At 40.6% G+C, this 19,717-nt stretch overlaps 1 protein-coding gene across 4 annotated transcripts in view; it reads left to right on the top strand.

Annotated features, from left to right (window-relative positions):
- Nucleotides 1-19,717, top strand: part of CTNNA3 (catenin alpha 3) — a 432,189-nt gene that overhangs the window by 335,924 nt on the left and 76,548 nt on the right. For all 4 annotated transcript variants that reach the window (XM_042033401.1, XM_042033400.1, XM_042033398.1 and 1 more), the window contains one exon: nt 3,553-3,704. In XM_042033401.1, coding sequence (XP_041889335.1) covers nt 3,553-3,704 — 152 coding nt within the window. The remainder of the gene's footprint in view (nt 1-3,552; nt 3,705-19,717) is intronic.

Below are 19,717 nucleotides of genomic sequence, written 5' to 3'. Positions count from 1 at the left end.
GGCGCCATTGGGTAAGTTGTTCACAGTGTTTGTATCTGCAGATAAACACTGAAGGGAAACTTCGGTTATTTACCACAAGTTCTTTTTCTGGAGAAATTGTGGGTTTGCTAGTTTCTTCCCTTTTTCCTGTGAGTGAAAAACCATAAACATTTTGAATTTAAAAAAAAAAAAAAAAAAGTCTTTTTTTTTCTGGTCAGTTCTCAGAGGTCATGACTTGTCATGTCTGTTCAGGTGTATTTGTTTTGTTAAGACATTCTTTAGGTGAGTGTTGGACATGTGGACAGTTTAGCTTTGGAGGCTGTTGCTTTTTCACTATCAAGCTGCTTTGATGGCTGCTGACGGGGTGTTAATCACTTAACACCGCTTAATTAAAAGGTACAAGCACAGTGACTCCTGCTCTCACCTGTTGTTAGTGGCCTTCTGCAAAGCTGAGAATTTGTTTTCCTGATCATTTTATTTTTAAAAATAACAAGCACAGAGTTGCTAATTGTAATAAAGGGGTTAGTGAGGTTTAATTTTCTGTATGAAGAGCTCGGCCCTGACAGCTGTTAAACTCCAGACCAGGTTCATTAGTTGGTTTTGACTGAAGATGACAAAAATCAAGCAAAAATATTAGAAGACTAAGAAAACATGACCTACAGGGAAAGATGAATAGTGTTATTTAAAAAACCAGAGGATTTAGGGAACACTTGATGAATTTTGAAATAAGTAAGGTTAATTTCAAGAATGTATTTTTGGTAGTGTGAAATCTTTAATTCCTTTAGGGACTTTGGACATTACGATTATGAATATATTGGTATTTTCCAAACGTCCTCCTTTCTGCACCTTCCCCATCAGGGAAAGCAGAATTACAGGTGCTCATATTGAAATTTGCTCTTAATATTTGTTGCAGGAGAAACAAAACAGTACAAAAATAAAATGTACAAATAAAACAAAAAAAATCCCCACAAAGAAATCCCCACAAAAATTTAGTACTTCTCAGTTGTCTAACACTTGATGTTTTTAATTTTACTTGTTTAATTTTGCTTTTGAAAGACTGAAAAAATGAATCATTTCCTTCTGTTTTCAGTTGCATCTGCTTCTCCGCTATATTTAGGCTGCTTAGAAAAATAAAGCCAAGTACAGGAAATATGCATGTTATTGGTGTAATTCAAGTCTAAATTAATGCAGTATTTCAGAGGGTTTCCTGACTATTTGAGGTCTACGAAGTATTTTGGATGTCAGTTACCCATGGGAAGGAACTCATATGTGCACCGAAATGCTCTTTTATTAAGTCATTGGTTGGGAGCTCAAAACTAAAATAAATCCCAGAAGTCCTGGATTTGAGGGAGTTATCCTATGATTTAAAGGGGAAATGACCAGGAAATAAGACCTGTTTGATAGCCCCAAGTGTATTTTCTTGCTTCATTAGCAGATTGGTGTGTACATATTTTAGAATTACAGTTAGTCTTGTGTTTTAATTGCCTGTGTAAAAGTGCTGTTGCTGCAGAGCCCCCATCTGAAATGCTGCCAGAGGCAGGCCCTGGGGTGGTGTTTGTGTACCCAGTGCAGCTGTGGTTTGTCCCACTACAGCAGGGCACACGAGTGAGTTAGTTCTTCCCAGCAGTGACGGATTCATTCGGACACACAAACGCACCGTGGGCAGGAGCGTGGCCTCAGGAGGAGCTGGGCAAAGGCCGTTAATAAGCATATGGAACGTGGCTGGAGTGCAGGGGGCAGGGCAGTGGGAAATGGCCTGGCCTGGCCTGGGGAACAGGGGCTGCAGGACGGTGGCAGCCACGGAAGATGCTGCTGCTGAGCAGGGAGTGCTTCCCAATACTGCAGGTGACTGTGTCCCGTGTGCTGAGAAGGGAGGAGGGGCTGGGAGGTTTGGGAAGCATCCCATTGGTTTTGACTATACCACTGGAAATCCTGAACTCCTGGAAACTTTTAATGTTCTCCTTTGCAGCATTTTTGCGACAAGATATGAGGATACAAAGATTTGAGTGTTTAATTTTATTTAAACATATGAAATGACTATTCAAAATTGCTCCACTTGGAATTATTTTGATAGTCTAGGGACCAAAATCTTTAACAGGAAAAAAATTATGAAGTGGTGTATCCTAAAATGGTGAAAAGTTCTCACTCAGTGGTCATTTGATTTTTTTCTTTTTTTTCAAAAAGCACTAAATAAATAGGCACTTATTCTCCTTAATTATTTTATTTGGTTGCAAATGAAAAATGTACCATGTCTTTTTTCTGTACTGTGTGAGAAATCTTTCCACTGACCTTTTCAGAAGGTGAGACAATTCCAGTGATAATCTGAAGAGGGAAGCACTGATATTAAATACCCTGTTTTTCAAATTAAGTGGCTTGTTGGCTCAAAGACAGTGAAGTTACTGTAACTTGAGAATGAATTTTAAGTGTCTCCAAGGGTTATGTGTTTCCTCATTAAAGTTAGGGGATAAACCATTATTGGGGCACCTTTCCTACTACTTAAAGTATAAGTCACCAGGTTTTCTAATTCAGAAATCCAGTTGTCTTTAGCTGAAGCTTTGCCTACAAATTTATTAGATACTTCAAAATTTGCCTGAGATACTGCACACTTAAGGTATTAGTAGTCTTGTTTTCATGTGTTACGAATTTGTGAATTGCACAGTGTGGAATTTGGAATGAAGGGTGTAACACATTGCCTGAGAAAGAGCTTTATTACCAAAGATTTGTTATTCGTATTGAATATTACACAAGTTGAGTTTTATCCTTTTGCTTTTCTGTTTCTTCTGTGTGCTCAGACTCCACGTGACAGGAAGTAAGTTGTTGCAAATGAGTTTGGTCTGGGCTTGTTTGAGGTCCTTCTGTGTGTGGTGGATTTTCCATCTGCATTCCCTCCATATTCTGTGCTGGGTTTCCTTTGCTTCAAATTGATGTGAAGGGTCAGGGGAGAGCAGTGTGACCAGGTCACTCTGCAGAATAAGGCCCTGGAGCATTAGAAGAATATGCCCTGGCCATTCTGGGTAAAGCACAGGTCAATATCAAACTGACTCAAAATGGACAGTTTGATTCAATCAAACAAGGTAAACTGCCCTGGTAAGTTCAGGTTACAATTGTGGGACTTCTTCAGTTGAAGAATAAGCATTGATCTTCTGGTAGTTACGTCTCCATTCAGACTGAAAGCAGATTTTGAAATAGTGGAAGTCTGTTCAGCAGTAGTTCCAACTTTGGGCCAGGTTATTCATCCTGATTCTTTGCATAAAATTGCTATTGAAATTGCCAACAAATTTTGACAACTGCTTCCCCAGCTCCCCTTTTAAAACTCCCTTCTTCTTTGTAGTACTGTATAACCCCCACAGCTTATGTGCTCACCATGGAAATTTTTATAACTGTGATAAAAATTACAAATGTATTCTCACTTAAAAGTAATTGCACTATTACTGTAGTGCTTTCTATAAAATAAAGTTTTTAGCAATATGAGGTGTTTTGCCAAAAAGAAAAAATGCTACCTGTTCTATCCTTTTTATGCTCACTGAATTTTGTTTCTGTTTGGTGTTTTTTTTTTTTTTTTTTTTTAAATAGAGATTCCAGAGTTTATTAGTCAAGTAAATATTGCATTGGAGAGCTTAAGCAAGAACACAGTGCATCTGTTTGATGACAACCAGTTTGTGGACATTTCCAAGAAGGTGTACGATACGATTCACAACATCAGGTGCTCCGTCATGATGATTCGAGTAAGTTTGTAATTTGTTCTTTTCATACTCATTTCTGGGATGGGTCAGGGCATCAGGCTGTTTTCAGGAGCATTCAGAACTCTGTGTGTGATAAATGTCCCTAAGCTCATATCCAGGTTGAACTAACCTGGGAAATTTGGATTACAGTGAAACATGTGTGATTGTAACTCCATAAGTGTAGCATTGCACTGAATACCACATCAGAGTATTGCGTAAAAATGTCTTTACTTCTAACGTAGTTATGTTTGGTTGGTAAAGATGTTAATTCACTTTAATTATTGTTAACTTGCAGCTACAAATACAAATCTTCTTGTAGTTCTTCAACTTTAACCTGTGGAATGTAGGAATTGAGAGTATTTCCAGGTGATTCTGATAATCCCATATCAAGTTCTTCAGCCTCACACATAGAAGACTTAGCAACCTGATTTCATTTAGTCTTACACAATTACCATCACTGCACTTACCCTCATGTTTTTCTTGAAGTTCAGGAAACTGAATCAAACAGCTTATTTTTGAAATTCAAACCAGAATTTTCAGATGCAGACTTTTCCCCAGATATCTTCATAAATCCCACTTCAAGGGGTAAACAACTGAGCTCAATATCTGTATGTTCAGCAGTTTTGTTTTAAAGTGATATTAAACATTGATAACAGTATAGATTTTTCAGACGGCGTTTGTCTTCTGCATTGACTTTCCAGCTGAGAATGGTAAGAAACAGATTCCTTCTCTTGTAAATACAAACCCATTACAGCCCAGCCTGACCAACAGGTCATGGGAGGTGGGTCTGCCCCTTTACTCTGCTTTGGTGAGACCCCACCTGCAGAGCTGCCTCCAGCTCTAGGGTCCTAGCACAGGAAGGACAGGGAGCTGTTGGAGTGGGTCCAGAGGAGGCACAGAAATGATCAGAGGGGGTGGAGCACCTCTCCCATGAGGAAAGGCTGAGAGAGCTGGGGCTGTTCAGGCTGGAGAAGTCTCTGTGGGGGCCTTACTGCAGCCCTTGGGTACTTACAGGGGGCTTATAAATGAGAACAGACTTTTCAGTAGGGCCTGTTGTGATAGGACAAGGGGTGATGGTTTTAAACCGAAAGAGGAGAGATTTAGCTAGATAAAAGGAAGAAATATATTACAATGTGAGTGGGGAAAGACTGGCATAGGTTGCCCAGAGAGGTGGTAGAGGCCCCATCCCTGGAAGCATTCAAGGCCAGGCTGCAGGGGGCTCTGAGCAGCCTGATCTCATTGCAGAGGGGTTGGACTAGGTGGCCTTTAAAGGTCCCTTCCAACCAAAACCATTCGAATGTGAAAAATATTAGTCCTAACATATTGTAGTATGTAAGTTAAAGTAGGAATTAAAGTGTGGAAAATGATTTAAATGTCTCATCCTCATTGCAGTTGTCAATTAGGAAATTGTTTGTGTACTGAAGAGAGACCCTGAAACACCCAACATGTTGCCCATAGCAGTAGGAGTTTGTGAGCTTGGACGTAGGTCCAAACCAAACAAACCAGATTGAGGGTGATCCTCTGTTAGGTCTTCTGATCAGTTCCTGTGTCAGTGAACGCAGGCTAAGAGTTTTCATTAGGACATCTCTTTTTTTTCTAGATAAGCTTCATTTAATGTGCCTCTGTTGCCCTTAGTGACTATGGGGTTCTTGGGTTTTTAAGATTACAAAGTTGCTTCTGTTACTCAGTGAGATCTGAGTCTTCTGTATGTCCAGTCCTCATAGGCTTGAATTCCATGATTGTGACTGAGCATTTCTCTTTGGAGTTTTTCATTTTTGGGAAATGGGGAAATGCACTGAGGAGTGTAACAAAGCTTCAGTCAGTTTCTATGAAGAGCCAGACACAGCTCTGCAGGAAGCTGTATTTACTTAGAGTTGTCTGTGGTTGGTGTATGTATGTGGACAGTCACTCAGAGAAGGGTGTTATGATCCCCTCTACTTCCTTCTGAAGCATGACAGGAAAATCCTCAGATGTGAAGAGACTGTGATAGGCCCAAGGCCCAGGAAGTGGCCAGTGTGCAGTACATGTACTGTGCACCCATAAAACCGTGGGTCACTGCACAACACCTAAGTGGACAGTAGGAATAGAATGGTTTCTTCCACTGCTGCTTTGCAAGTTCTGATGAAAGCTCAGGAGATTTCAAAAAAATTGTTAGAAAGGACATATGAGCTTTCTACTTAAGGAATACCATAACTGAGCCACAGCCATGGGAGGGTTTTTTTGAGGTTTGGTGAAAAGTTAGCTACTCCAGCAACCCTTAGAGATACTGACTGCCAGCATAGAGATTCATTTTCTGAGTCAGGATGTATTTGCAATCCTAGTTAAATACATTCCAGACAGTGCCAGTTTCCTGGAAGAAGCTTTAGTAAATCTGATTGTTACTCAGATGTACACTGTTAGCGCAGCAGCCAAGGTGAGGAAATGAAATGTTCTGTGGCCAACGTGCTGATAGTGCCAGAGAGCAGCACCTCACTGATTACAGGGGATTGATTGCAAGGCTGAATCAGGAATTGTTGGTCAAAAAATAATGGAGAAATGTAAATGAACAAGGCCAGTCATTCACAGGGAGCAAGTTTTCAACATGGCAACAAAAGCAGAAATTCTCCAGATCAATTTCTCAGGAAGCATTTCAAGCATGTAATTACACAGAGAGAATGGTTTTAAAAATAGAGTTCCTAACTATAAAATGCTGCCCAATACTATTGTTAATGCAAATTATCAGCTATGCTTTTCAATGTCCAGGCTTAACCAAAGATACATTAACCATTCATTGCAGTCCTGCAGGTATAATGTAACACTTGAGAGCAGCTACTTAGTGGCAGGTGTGTTACACTGCTGAGCTGTAATAGAAATCCCTCTGGAGCATCAGATGCTCCTCACCTTAAGATGCTTTTCATTGTTCACTTGCAAGGACTGCTTAATCCAGTGGTAGCTGTCAATTTGAAATAACCAGGTAGTTGATCCAGGGCGTATCCACATTTCTCAGTCATTTTTTGACTCTAAGCATCTAATTTTTTAATATTTTAGAGATTTTATGAGCTTGATCTTGCACAGGAACATTTGTACATTCTTTGGATAACATTTTAATTAGGATATTGATGTTACAGAAATAGATTAGATTCGGTAATACAATTAAAGACAATTCTGCCATGAGAAATATGTAGAAAAGTCAAAGGAAACAGGTTGACAGTTTTTGAGACAATACGTATTATATGCTGCAGAATGTTAAGATTAATGGTAGAGCTTTTTTTAATAAAAGCTCCTGAATGAAGGTGTTTTTAGTTGAAGAATATGAGACAGCTGGATTGAAGTCACAGCTAGCAATATCCCATTAGGGTATAAACAGTGGAAAGGAACAACTTTAAATGATAATAAGTACCAGTAGCTGAAGCACTAATAGTCATCCTAACAGTCATAGCAAGAGCAGTGGAAACAAAGTCACCAAGTCAGAGTTTCACAGAATTCTTTGTTCTTTTTGGAGGGTAAAAAAGTGAGCAGCTGTTCAGGTTTTTCAGAGACAAAGAAGAGGGCAAAAGGTTCAGATACTCGATGCAAAGTGTTTTTACTATTCTTATATTCATGGAAGCAGTGAGTGAGGAACCCACTCACTTTTTTTTTTTTTCAATTTTGTGAGAAATGGAGAATGTGTATTGAAATTGCTGTTCTTAACACTTAAAAACATCTCTTAAGAATCCTTTCTACTGAATGTGTATTCTGTGTGCTGTTTCTTTCAGGATTCTGGCATGGAGACCATAGGTTCCCTCAAGAGTTTATGCTGTTAAGCTTTTTGAGTTTGTTTTGCATGTTGTCCCTTGATTTTCCTGCACCATGATGTACAGGATATCCATCCCCCAACACCCCTAAAAACTGAAGTAAAGCATTTGGGGTTTTTTTCTGTCTTGCCTAGATACCTTTATTTCAATTAGATCCTCACTGCATCTCCAATCAATTCCTAATATTCCTGTTTCTTTAGTTACTAGTTTTTTACTGCATGTCTTAATTTCCTTTGGAAAGTCAAACTCAGTTTAGCTTCACGTTTAGGTGTCTATAGCATAAATGCTTTTTCATATGTTTTGGCTTTCTCAGAATACCCTTGGGATGGGTTCCCTTTTTCACTTCTTTTCTTGGTTGCAAATTTGGCACGGTTTTTTGTTCTGTTTTAAAGAAATGTGAAGAATTCATCCTTAACAGATCTTGTGAGTTCTTCACTACACTTGATTTCTCTCAGTAAGAGACATCGCAGCAGAATTCATTATCTTACACCCAGCAGAGTTACAGGAATTTTTAGAACATGGACCTCTAGGACAGGAAGGTAGCAAGTGGTGAAAACCTTTCAGCCAGTTAATGAGTGTCTAGTTTAAATTCTACCTTGGCTTTTACTAATGACAGAATTATTCTCCACATTCAGGATACATGTGTTTTTACTTCTGTAGTCCAAGCGAGTTAGTAGCAGATGCAGGCAGTAACAGGCATGAATTGAACCTCTGTTTAAAAGCTAGAGAAAACAAAGCAAAGCAGGGGAATGTGGGGCAGACATTTACTCAAAGTCTTGTTTCTCCAAGAGGGCCCTGAGACCTCATGGAACAGACAGACAAGGAACAGTTCATACCGCCTTGTTAAACTTCATTGTTGTTGGTCTGAAATTTAGGAGTGATGCTAATCCATTGCAAATACATATTGAGAAGTCTGATAAAAACCTTTTTCTTCATCTTTTTCTATCCTACACCAACTACACAAGAGGCAGAACCTTTGCAGCAGTAGTTAGCCACTTGGTCCTACACCTCTCAGCACTTTCTGGTTGTTTCTGACCTAAGTAGGTCAGGACCTTTCCTTTCTCAGCTCCTTGTCAGCTTCCGTCCTGTCATGCAGAGATTGATACGTCTGGATGCAGTGTGATTGCAAAAGAATGTATTCATTTGATGCCTTTAAAAAGGAGTGCAGAAGAAATACCTGTTGTCTGTTAAGGATAGTGGGACACCTGTTCCTTTTTCAGGTTTTTATCCTGAGTCACATAAAGGTGTTAGTGGGGAAAGTTTGTTTGTGCTGTAGAACCCAAGTAAGAGGTGAGTTAGAACTGTTTAAGTGCCACGATCAACTGTGCATACCTGCAAGTAAAAGCTTCTGACAGCTGCTTGTCCCTGCCATATTACTTGGCTTTTAACATCTTAAGTCAGGATCACCAACCTTGAAGTACCATTATGGGAAAACGTAAAGCACTATCCCACATAGGTTACATTTCATATCTTAATTCACCTACATACGTATTTTCTAAATATGTGTATGTACTTTACAGTATAGCTGGGAAGCCTTGTCATAATATACAAATACTTGTTATAATTTACATCAGTATTAGCATCATGGAGTCAGTCATGATTATTATGACTCTACCTTGCAGACATCTTATCAAAATGGTCTGTACTGAACGGTTTTTGGACACAGTCCACATACATTTCAATTTAACATGCTGACATTTTAAAAAATGTTAATCTCCATTTAGTACCAGGGGAGTTTGTCTTCCTGAATAAAGAAATCCAATCCCTCTTTTCTGGCAAACAGCTATACATATCAGTTTGCTTCTATTTCATGTTTATGTACCATGTAATGAACTCTCAAAGGTCTCAGTTTCATTAGTTTAGTGCCTTTAATATCTTCAACAAATCAGGTGACTGTTTTGGTTCTCTGTGTGGTAGTGTTGCTGACTTTGTTGCTTTACAGAGCAAAAAGCTATTCAGCAATGTATCTGTAAAGAAAACCCACCTCTTGTTTTCTTTGAGAGTTGCATCCCTTTGTCTTAACACATGGGCAGGATGTTACTCTAAGAAACAGAGTTTGGAGTTGCCATAATTGCCATAACAAGCACCTGTTTTTAAGAGCTGAGATGCTTCCACAAGGGGGGAAAAAAAATTGTTAGTAGAAATGCAGATAATTTATTGATTTTAAAAACAGATGGTGTATTCACATCTCAGGTAGAGGAGAGGGCAACAGAAGAGGGAAAAAGCACATTCTTACCCTTCCCATCTCAGACACAGGAGTGGAAGTCAGAGGACAGAGAAAATATTATTTCACTCAAGGACAGGTGGCCCCCTTCTTCCTCCTTCTTCAGATCCCCTTTGCTTAAACACTGGATTAGAGTCCATCCACAGGGTAGTTGGGAAATGGTGGATTTTTTTTTTTGTTAACAAAAGACAAGACAAATTACCTGCTTTTATGCTTCTACATTTCTGCACTTTGAGATTAACAGGTTTTAACTTCTTGGTTCCTTGTACATCCTTCTGACTGCTGCCCCTGTTCCCATGCTCCAGGCATTTGCTCAGGCTTTACAGGTAGATTTGTGACTTTGATTCTGTGTTCTTTTTCACATACAAAATGAACAGTGACTAGAAAAGTAAGTGCCCCCTTTATCCTCCTGTGTGCAATTCCAAAATGGTCCTTTCATGTCCATGTGCTCCATTATTTCTGTACAGAAATCATCTGGTAGTAGAGGAATGTCAAAAGCAGTTGCCTCCCTTCTGAGGAACAATGTGTAGAACTCCTGTGTTGTTTACGTATCTGCTGGAGGAGCAGGCTCTCTCTTATTGCAGCTCTAATAAGCTTGTGAGAAAGCATTTTATGTTAGGCCAGTCTTGTGTACAGGTCTGGTGGGGAAGATTTTTTCCTCTCCAAAGCAGCAGCTCACGTTCACCACCCTGGTGACTCTACAGACAAGTAAATGGGTCTTTAGAATAGTACCAGGAACTCAGCACTTGGGTGTTCAAACCTATACTTTCTGTATGTTAACATGTATTAGTTCCCTCCCCCCCCCATTGGTTTAAATTCTATTAATACTATTCAGTTGTTTTTCATTTTTATCAAAATGCTATGGTTAATGGAGACTTCTTTTTAAGGCAGAAATACTGCAATATCTCTTGAACCCCATCTTTTCACTATCACATATGTCACTTGTCTCACACTCTGGTCAGTGAGGGGAAGGAGGAGAGAAGTGTGCACAGAGGCTCACAGAAGGAAAGGACCTCAGGAGATGAGTTGGTCCAACCTGCTGTTGAAAGAGTGTTACCCAGGGCCCTGTCAAGACATGTCTGATGTCAGTGTTTGTTGCTTAATTTTATCTATTAAGGTTAAAACAGGAATGGGGAATTGATGGGTCAAACAAAGCAATAGTGTGTTCTAAACTTACAAAAGGAAGCTGCTTGCTACACTGCATACAGCTACTAGTCTGTAATACTTGCACTATTGTCTGCTGTGTTTATGCCTCATTGTTTACATTCAGCACAGGAATGTATGACCCATCTTTTCCAGATAAAAATGGAATTTTCTTTAGCCTGCCTTAGGTTTCCAGTTTATGAAGTGTCAGCTAATGGAAAGGATGTTGTGTTGTGTTTTGTTTAAAAAAGGAAAACCTTTATGGGTACATGCAGACAGAAGTAATAACCGGTTTCAGAAATACCGATAGAGAGACAGCAGTGGTGGTGTCAGCTGCATGCTGTGTCCATTGCAAGATCCATGTGCAGTTATCCATCCTGGAAAATCTGTGCTGTCTTCTGCCCAAAGTACACAGCCTTAGGCATCGTGCAAGGCTGTGAGTTAAGAGCTCCTCAGCAGCAGATTGCTACATGGCTTTCCATAGAAATCTCCTAGTGCTGGGATTATTGGGTCACATGCAGGAGTCAATATGCTTTGACAGAAATGGATGGCATAAACAATTTTGACTTAGATACTACTTTAAATGTCAGTTCTTCCTAGTGTAGGGATTAAATTACTTTGCAAGTGTCACATACGATTATGCTTTTAATTGTTCACAAAATTACCCCCCTCTTTCAGGAAGACAGAACTTCGCAGAATTATTTAATATCTGTGGTTTAGTGGCTCATTGGAAACTTAAGCACATAACAGTATTTTTTCTGGAACATTAAAATCTTTGCTGAGGGTTTTTTTTTTTTCTTAGAGCAAGAAAAAGTGATGTGTATTCCTTCCTTTCCATTTGGTGCTTACTGTCTAATATAAATTATATTCCCAGAGAAATTGAGTGAATATTACTGTTAAAAGGGAAGGACTGAATTACTGGAACCAAAACTGGGAAGCACAGTAAAAGTGTTACAAATCATAGATACTCCATTAAAATATGCATCCTGCCACATGGCTCAGTGGAGTATGAACAAGGCAAGCCTGGGAATGGAGACTGCAGGCTCTCAGCAGTGCTAAGAGTTCAGGCTGTAGTTTTGATGCTGCAATCAGCCCTGTCGCCCTGTTAGTGCTGGTGCAGTTCTGCCTCAGAGATCTTCATTGCTCAGGCTAGATCCAGCCGTATTTCCCTTTACCACTGATCACAGTCATCTGTAAGGTCCATGGCTTAGCTGAAATTTCCCAGTTGCCATTGTCACTGTGGAATCGTTTATCTGGTAGGATAGATTTTTTTAGTGTGGTGCAGAAAAGCTACAAGGTACATCACAAATGCGTTCAGAATGTCACTGGACTTCAAAAACTTAATAATTGTATGTGTTAGATTGTGATCTCAGTTCTGTTGGCACAGGAGCAGGGTAGCAGTGCTGGTGTGTGTGTCATTCTGTGCTTTGGCGTTGGTGTAACAGTGTCAGATCTGGTCCTCTTGTCATGCATGTCCTTGCTGATAAAGTAGTGTGACAGTGGAAAAGGTTTGGGATTAATTGCTTCTTTATTGCTTCCCTGAGTTCTTTTGGTTTCTGTTTTTAGAATTCCTTAGTATTCCGTGGGTATATTTGAGTTTGGGTTCTGCTTTTAATGACAGCTTCCTGCCTTTGGTTTGGGGGTTTTTTTTAATTAACATTGCTTGCCAACTTGAATCACACCAGGTTCTTTCCTTGAAAGTGTGCTTAGGGTTGGAATGCAGTTGATGAAGGGACGTGGACATAAGGAGACAGTGGTAACAGGGAACTGACTCACAAAAAAAGAAACCTTGGAAAAAAATTATTTGGAGAATTAAAAAAAAAAAAAAAAAATTCTCCACTGAGCCTGACAAGTGGAAGATGGTATTTGTGAGTCCTGTTTACCTGAAAAGATTCTGTAGAGGTTGACAAAACTGATGCTGCCTAATTTCCTGAGAAAGCCTGGGTCTTACAGCCTGTTCTTAAAATAGAGACAAAGAAATCCATTATATTATCAACAAAATCAGTGTATATGAGTAGTGAAGAGAACTGTGGTGCAGGGGAGTGCTGTGCACCCTGTAGCGCATGGATTGGGTTGAAATTGCTGTTTTGCTGCATTCCTCCAGTGTAGCGCAAACAGCAACTGTGTCTCCAAGGTAATGGCTATACCAGGTACTTCAGTTACAAGAAAATTGGAGCAGTAATATTAATTTAAAATTAGTTTGTTACTCCAAGTGCCTTGTGATGCTGGTCTTCATGAAGTAGTCTGCATAAAATTATAGAAAATAGAGGAAAACCTAATTATTTAGCAAGTTGGACAGAATTCTTTAGGAAAGTAGAAGCCTTACTTTTTCCTGAACATGGTTGAGCATGAAATAGCACATGAGAAATGATCATATGGGCTTGCGTGATTAGCCTTTGAAATCTCCTGGAGTCTGTGAAAGTGTTAAATTCACCCACAGAAGGAGTCGTAACTTCCATGTTAGGATACAGCAGAGCATATCCACGTGAGGGATAAAGAGCTGCTGGAAAGTATCCGGAGTGAGGCTGTGGCAGCGTGGGGATGCTACAGCTGCGTGTCCCTGAGAACAGCTTTGTCACTTGATGCCTGCCTCAGCCAGCCCCTGCACCCAGAGCAGCTGAGGGCCCCATCCCAGCAATCTCATCCCTTACTGCAGGCTTCTGGGGTTCCTCTGTTGGGGTCATGGCCAGCACACGAGGGGGGTGTTCTCATTAGTGCACGGACACTGAAGCTCACTGCCTGACTGTGTAGTCTTGCAGTGCAGGCATGGGCTTGGCCACAGTAACTGGTGTCAGAGCCAGCTGGGGGGCTGGCATCCATTGTTCTACCACCTATGTGTATTGTATTAATCACACCTCTGCCTGCCTTTTGCCTTCTTTATGATCAGTGTGTGGTTTGTGCATGGAGGAAATCGGATTGGCAGATGTCAGCTGTATGTTTGTTGCTGGTGTGTTCTCAGAGTGGGAATTGGAGCCTTCTGCCCTAGTGGGAAACCAGTCTGGCATCCCCGCTGAGCAGGGCATGCCTTGGCTGGCCCCATAGGGAGGCTCTATTGAATACACTCTGGAATGCGTGTGGGTTTGGGAAAGCTGGATTCCAAATGCATAAAGAAACAAGCATGAGACTTAATTAACATTCAGCAAATAAAAACCAGACATGAATAATTATTTGCTGTTTTAGTGAGGGAGTGCTAAGCACAGCAAACAAAGGTAAAGGCAACGCACCTGGTTATGAGCTTGAGGTGATACGAGGTCACACCAGTGCCCTGGACCCGTGGGAGTGTGGAGCTCAGTCTGGCTGCTCAAGTGGGCAACAAATAAAGCATCGTCACCTTGGTAAGTGTGGAACCAGAAGCAGAACTTACCCAGATTTTAAGCACAGCAACATCAGTGGAAATTGTGAATTAATTTACCAATGCTGGGGTTTGCAGTTAATCACTTACTGCTGAAATGGATCCAGTCCCCAAGAGAGATGAAGCCTAAAATTGTGTCTGCTTAACTTAGACTTCTTTCCGCTTGGCGGTTCCATTCCATTAATACCGCCTTAAAGCTTGTATCTTCCAGCTTCCTCAGTCTCAGACTGGGTGCTTGATTTGTTTGTGCAGTTTATAGGGAACTCACAAGTCAGAAAGCAGGTGACTCACCCTGGTTGTCTTTCAACTGCAGAAAGGGAGTTATTTTTTCCTGAATAAAAAGATCATCCTATCTGATAGTGTTGCTGTTGTATTGTTGGTTTTGTTTCCATGTTTGGGTTATTAAATGGCATATTAAATTGCCTCATGCCATTTGTAGAACATACTGAATTTATAACTCGCAGGACTGTGTTCTCCGTGTAAAATTCTCACATTTCTCACCTAGCAGAGTAAAACTGAGATGAAATTTTAGGTTGTGTTTAGTTCATCAGTAAAAAGCTTCTTTTTCTCCTGATATTTCTCTTCCAGAAAGCTCAGTAGCAAGTATTACCTGCAGCCTGGCTCTTTAGAGATGGAATGATTCAGTCTTAATCAGCCTGTGGGATTGCCAGATAGCTCGGGGCTTTGGCAGGCAGCTTCTGCCTGGCAGAGTTCGGGTGTAGGCTGTGATACATCTCCACTCCTTTTTGTTTATTCTTGGGTATGTTGATGAGCTCTGAGATTTATCTACTGCCTGGGGAAGAAAAAAGGTTGAGCAGTATTAATTGCCAAAAAATACCATCCTCCACAAAGAGAAGGTAAGAGGAAAGAGGAACAATTGAAATTCCTGTCAGGGACCATTCAGCAGCCCACACGAATAGCTCACCACAAAGATGTAGCATAGTATTCTTTGAGGACTCGTGGTGCTGCATCACAGGCATAGCTATGCATTGTCCTGCCTCACACAGTGGTGTTTCTTTGTATCCTCTTCATTTCTTTTCCTTCCCCTTCTTTTTAAATTTCTTCTCTGTTTTCTCTTACCTTACAGTTTGTCTTGCATTGTTCATATGCAGATTTTCTTCTCGTGCCTCATGCTAAGGTAGTGTAAGAACTGTCTTTTGTAAAGCCTGAAAACTGGCATCCCCACAGGGAGTCAGTCTCTTTGGAAAAGGGTAACTAATACATAAATTCTGATTTTCAGCTGACCTAAGATAAATACAGCAATCAAATGTGAAGTCTAATGATACCGAACTGTCTCCTGTGCAAGTCAGGATTAACTTCAGTAATTCCCAGCATTCATTTGTCTGATCTGTTCTTAGAGACATCCACAGCTGGCAACTGGAGGGTGCCTCCAAGCAGTCATTCCTTTTAGAGAGTTCTTCCTTAAATCCACTCCACACATCTCCTTATGGCATCTTAAAGCACTTCATGTCCATCAAGGATGGATGATCTTCTCCTTGTTTCCTGTATACTTAAAGTTTGGGTTTGTTTTGCTTTTTCATGTCATGCTGATGCTTGTTGCGATCCTGCTCTCCAGCTGTGCCCTTCCTTTGGGAAGTGCAGTGCCCAGCACTCGATGTAGTACTTGCAGTGGAGGCTCAGCTCTCAGTTGAAGGGAAGGCTTATTTCATAAGGCTTGCTGTCTGTGCCTACTGATACTTAAAATAGTCTGGTTGCCTTTATTTTCAGGAATGTGATGCTGCTGTGTCCTCTTTAGCCTGTGCTCCCCTGTAATTCTTAGTGCTTTTCTAGCAAGTATTTATCATGTGTGTTTTTCTCTTTCATAAAAAAAAAAAAAAGTCCCTGTATTCTGTTCTGTTGTAGTAAAAAGACTTTTTAAAATATACTGACATGGGATAAAAATATTTCTATCAGTGCCAGTTACTGATTAAACTTGGGCTGCTTATGGTTAATTTGTGTTTAGATTCATTAGTTCTTGCTGTTCACTTACTGTTCAAGTCAGATAATACCAGAGATGTCTGAAAGACCAATTTCAGCCCATGCAACCAAGCAAGATTTTACTGAGTTACAATTGGTTGCAGTTACTCAGCTTCATAGGGACCTTTGTTAAAAATAAGAGAAGTGGGATTCTACGTCCCAAAATGAGCAGTGAGAACCTCCAAAATTTCGTAGTCATTTAAGCAAGTGCACTCTGATATGTTACAGCTACAATAACCAAAGCATTAGAAAATGTGACCTATGAGAAAAACACCAAGTGTGTTAGTCCTAATTGGCCCAAGGAACAGAAAACCAGAGGGGAGAGAAAGGAAGGATGGCATAGCTGTTTTCATTGATGTAAAATGTTTTTGCACAAGACTGGAGAAAATCTGTGTTATGTATTCATAATGGATACAAAGAGAATAAGCTCTGCTACAAGGGGAAGATTCGATTTGGACATTGTAGGAACCCAGAGTGCCGAGAATATTTCTCTGCCTGTTTTTAAGGGTTTTTACCCCCCTGGACAACACTGTTTTAGCTTCAAACCTTGGAAAAAATTACCAACGATCAGACAAGAACTAGAAAATAGAGTGGTGTGAATTAGGTGATAGACTACTATGTAAGATTGTCACAGGGTGAAAAATTTAGAGGTTTTGGGCTTCTCTTTGTAGTAAATAGATAAGAATAAAAAATATCAAAATGGAGGATTGTTGTTGTTCTCTAAACCTTCTTCTACTACTCCATGTTCTGCAGTAAAAGTAGTTTGGGATAACTGGATAGAGAATTCCACAGTTCCTGCCCGTGTTACTGAATAATTGGTAGGAAAGTGAAAATAATATACGTTTTTAGTAACTATTGGTTAAATTATCTTTAAAAGGCCGTGTAAATCTTGATAATTAGACGTCTCTCCTGCTTTCTGTGCTCTATGCTGTACCTGGGTCACACTGGTGGCTCTGTTCCTCTGATAAGACTTAATAAACAGCTATCCGGCAGCATTGAAACTCCAGGAAAAGTCTCTGTTTATCTTTGAAACTCCTTGCAAGGACTTCTAGAAAATTCTCTCCCATCAGGAGGGATTTGATTTATGGCATGGTTCAGTGTCAGGACATGAAGAAAACCAAGTTTCATACATAAGATTTTGTTCCATTTTCATAGATGTTAAGGCTCTCATGTTTGTCTTTGTGCCAGTTTTATCTCTGTCTGTTAGCAGATGACAGAGTTGAGTCTCTCCCATTTCACTGGGCAGCAGAGGCTGTCAAAGCTGCATATTGTGAAAAAATGTGTAAAGGGAAAGTATTGATCTGAATAACTTCCTCATTTGATGTCTTAGAGGGGAATATTTTATATTGCCTTTCACAGAACTTGGTCGTGAAACCTTCCTCGATGGAACAATGCATTCCACATACAAGAATTTTAGCATAAAAATAATTTAATTTGTTCAGAAGCTAGACCTGAACTAGTGTTCTTCGAGGGGCAGGGGTGTGTGTATGTTTAATTCCACTTTGCTTGGAGAGCCTACTTGGTAATGAAGGCTCTTAGCCTCCCAAAGCAGAATGAAATTAGTGATTTGTGACAGGAAGGCTGATTTGCACAGTGCGAGGGCCTTAATGGGTTCCTTAGTTCCACGTCAGCTGGCACTGATCATTCACTTGAACATTATTGGTTACTGAATGACTGAGGGTGGGTGGATGCATGTTCGGGGCGTCTGAAACCTGATAATTAAAAGCAGGAACAAAAGTGATGGATAGAGGAGTCATGGCTAGGGCGGTTTTATTTCCGTTGGCTGAGTGTCTGGGAGGAATAGTTGCTAAAACAGAGAATTTGCACTTAACAATTGTTAAGTCCTGGGTGGGAACGTGTGGGAAGGATGACAGCAGTGGTACCTGTACTTTGAGAAGCAGGCTGTGCATTACAGTGTGCATTTTTCAGTGAGGCATGAGTTTGTGATGGACAGGCTTATTCTGTATCTTTTTTAAAGATGATCTGTTTTACTTGCAGCTCAGATAGTACAGAGGGTCGGTTGAGACTGAAGAGGCTTGAGCAGATGTTGAGGTTGTAGTTAGTAATTTCATCTACTCCAGTTTGAGAAATGCACTTACCACTTACCACCTTTTGCTAAGGGATATATTAATCCATCCAAGAGCACTTTTTTAGTGTAATCATTTAGCATAATTCATGTAACAGAAACAGATTGATTTGGCATGTTAGAGAGAAATCTTTGCTGAGGGGGCTACCATTGCTCAGACCTTATTCATCTGACAAACCTACATATCTTGTGGAATTCTGAATTGTCTCTTGTTTCTTGTCCTTTCTGAGCCCTGACGTGTTTTTAACACAGTCAAACTGAGATAATTACTGCACCTTTTTTACCTTTAATATATTGATGTATTCCAAGACCAGTTTCTTTTCTGCATTTCATCTGCCTTGAAACAATGGTTTTGTTTTGCCTTTGAGATATACTCTCCTCCACAAAAAATGCAGGCTTCTAAGAGAGGAAGGGGAGATTCTGTAGGAAGTCAGGCTCTATTAGGTGGTTTTCAAGTATAACTTCAACTCTCTGGTTCTCAGAAGTGGATTTGTCTAGCCACACCTCACTCCAACTCAGGATGCTGTGTGTGTGTTGCTGCCAAGGAGCATTGTTGGCTCCTGCCTGGTGTTGTGTGTGCCAAGAGCCCAAGGTCCTTCTCAGCTGGCCTGCTCCGAAGTCAGGCAGCACCAGCTTGTTTTGTTTGTAGCTCTGCCTTCCTAGGTGCTGGTGTTTGCATTTTCCCTTGCAGAGTTTTAGGAGATTCCTGTCAGCCCATTCCTCCAGAGTACATGAGTCCCTCTGGATGGCCCTATCGCTGAGCCCACTGGCAGTTCTCCTGCCTGGTGTGGTGTGAAAACTCCCTGAGTGTGCAGTCCAGCAGCTGCCACGGCCCTTGGCAGGGGTGTCTGGCAGCACTGGCCTTCAGATGGACACCTGTGGTGCTCCTCTTGTTCCCAGGTCGGGGACAGCCTGGGAAGCACTGTCCTCTGAGCCTGACAGCCAAAGGCTAAAGGCCCAGCTTAGTTACAGGACTTGAGAGATGGCATGAAGAGCCTAAGTCCATGACACTCCCAGGGACTGATAGGAGGGTGAGCAGCCTGTACTTGGCCAGTTTGTTCCTCTGTCCTTTATTAAAAATGGGAACCATTATGAATTTTTGCAGAGGTAACATGCACAGCACCTTTCTGGTTGCCTTTGGAGTTAGCGAGGCCAACAGTAAAGATGTTGTAGTTTACCTTTAATACATACAGATGAGAGAGAGTAAACACAGTCTAATCTCTTCTCATTTTCAAATGTTGAGGTGATGTTTAGAAATGAAGTCTTCTATTTCAAACACAGCTATAAACTGCCTGTGTATAAGGCCATATATAATCTGCTTTATGAAGATTACTACCAAAAGAACAGTGGCTTAATTGGTTTTTCACTATCCATTTTTAAACAACAAGTATTTCCATTATAAATGAGATGTCTTAATTAGTTTCCCACTAGATGGAGCAAATGTATGTCAACCCAACGGAA

This window comes from Corvus kubaryi, unplaced genomic scaffold (assembly GCF_017639235.1).
Source record: "Corvus kubaryi isolate FWS band 111438036 unplaced genomic scaffold, C.kubaryi_AGA036_p1.0 37357, whole genome shotgun sequence".
Taxonomy (NCBI): Eukaryota; Metazoa; Chordata; class Aves; order Passeriformes; family Corvidae; genus Corvus; species Corvus kubaryi.
Note: the sequence above shows the minus strand (reverse complement) of the source record. Positions and strands in the feature narration are given on the sequence as shown.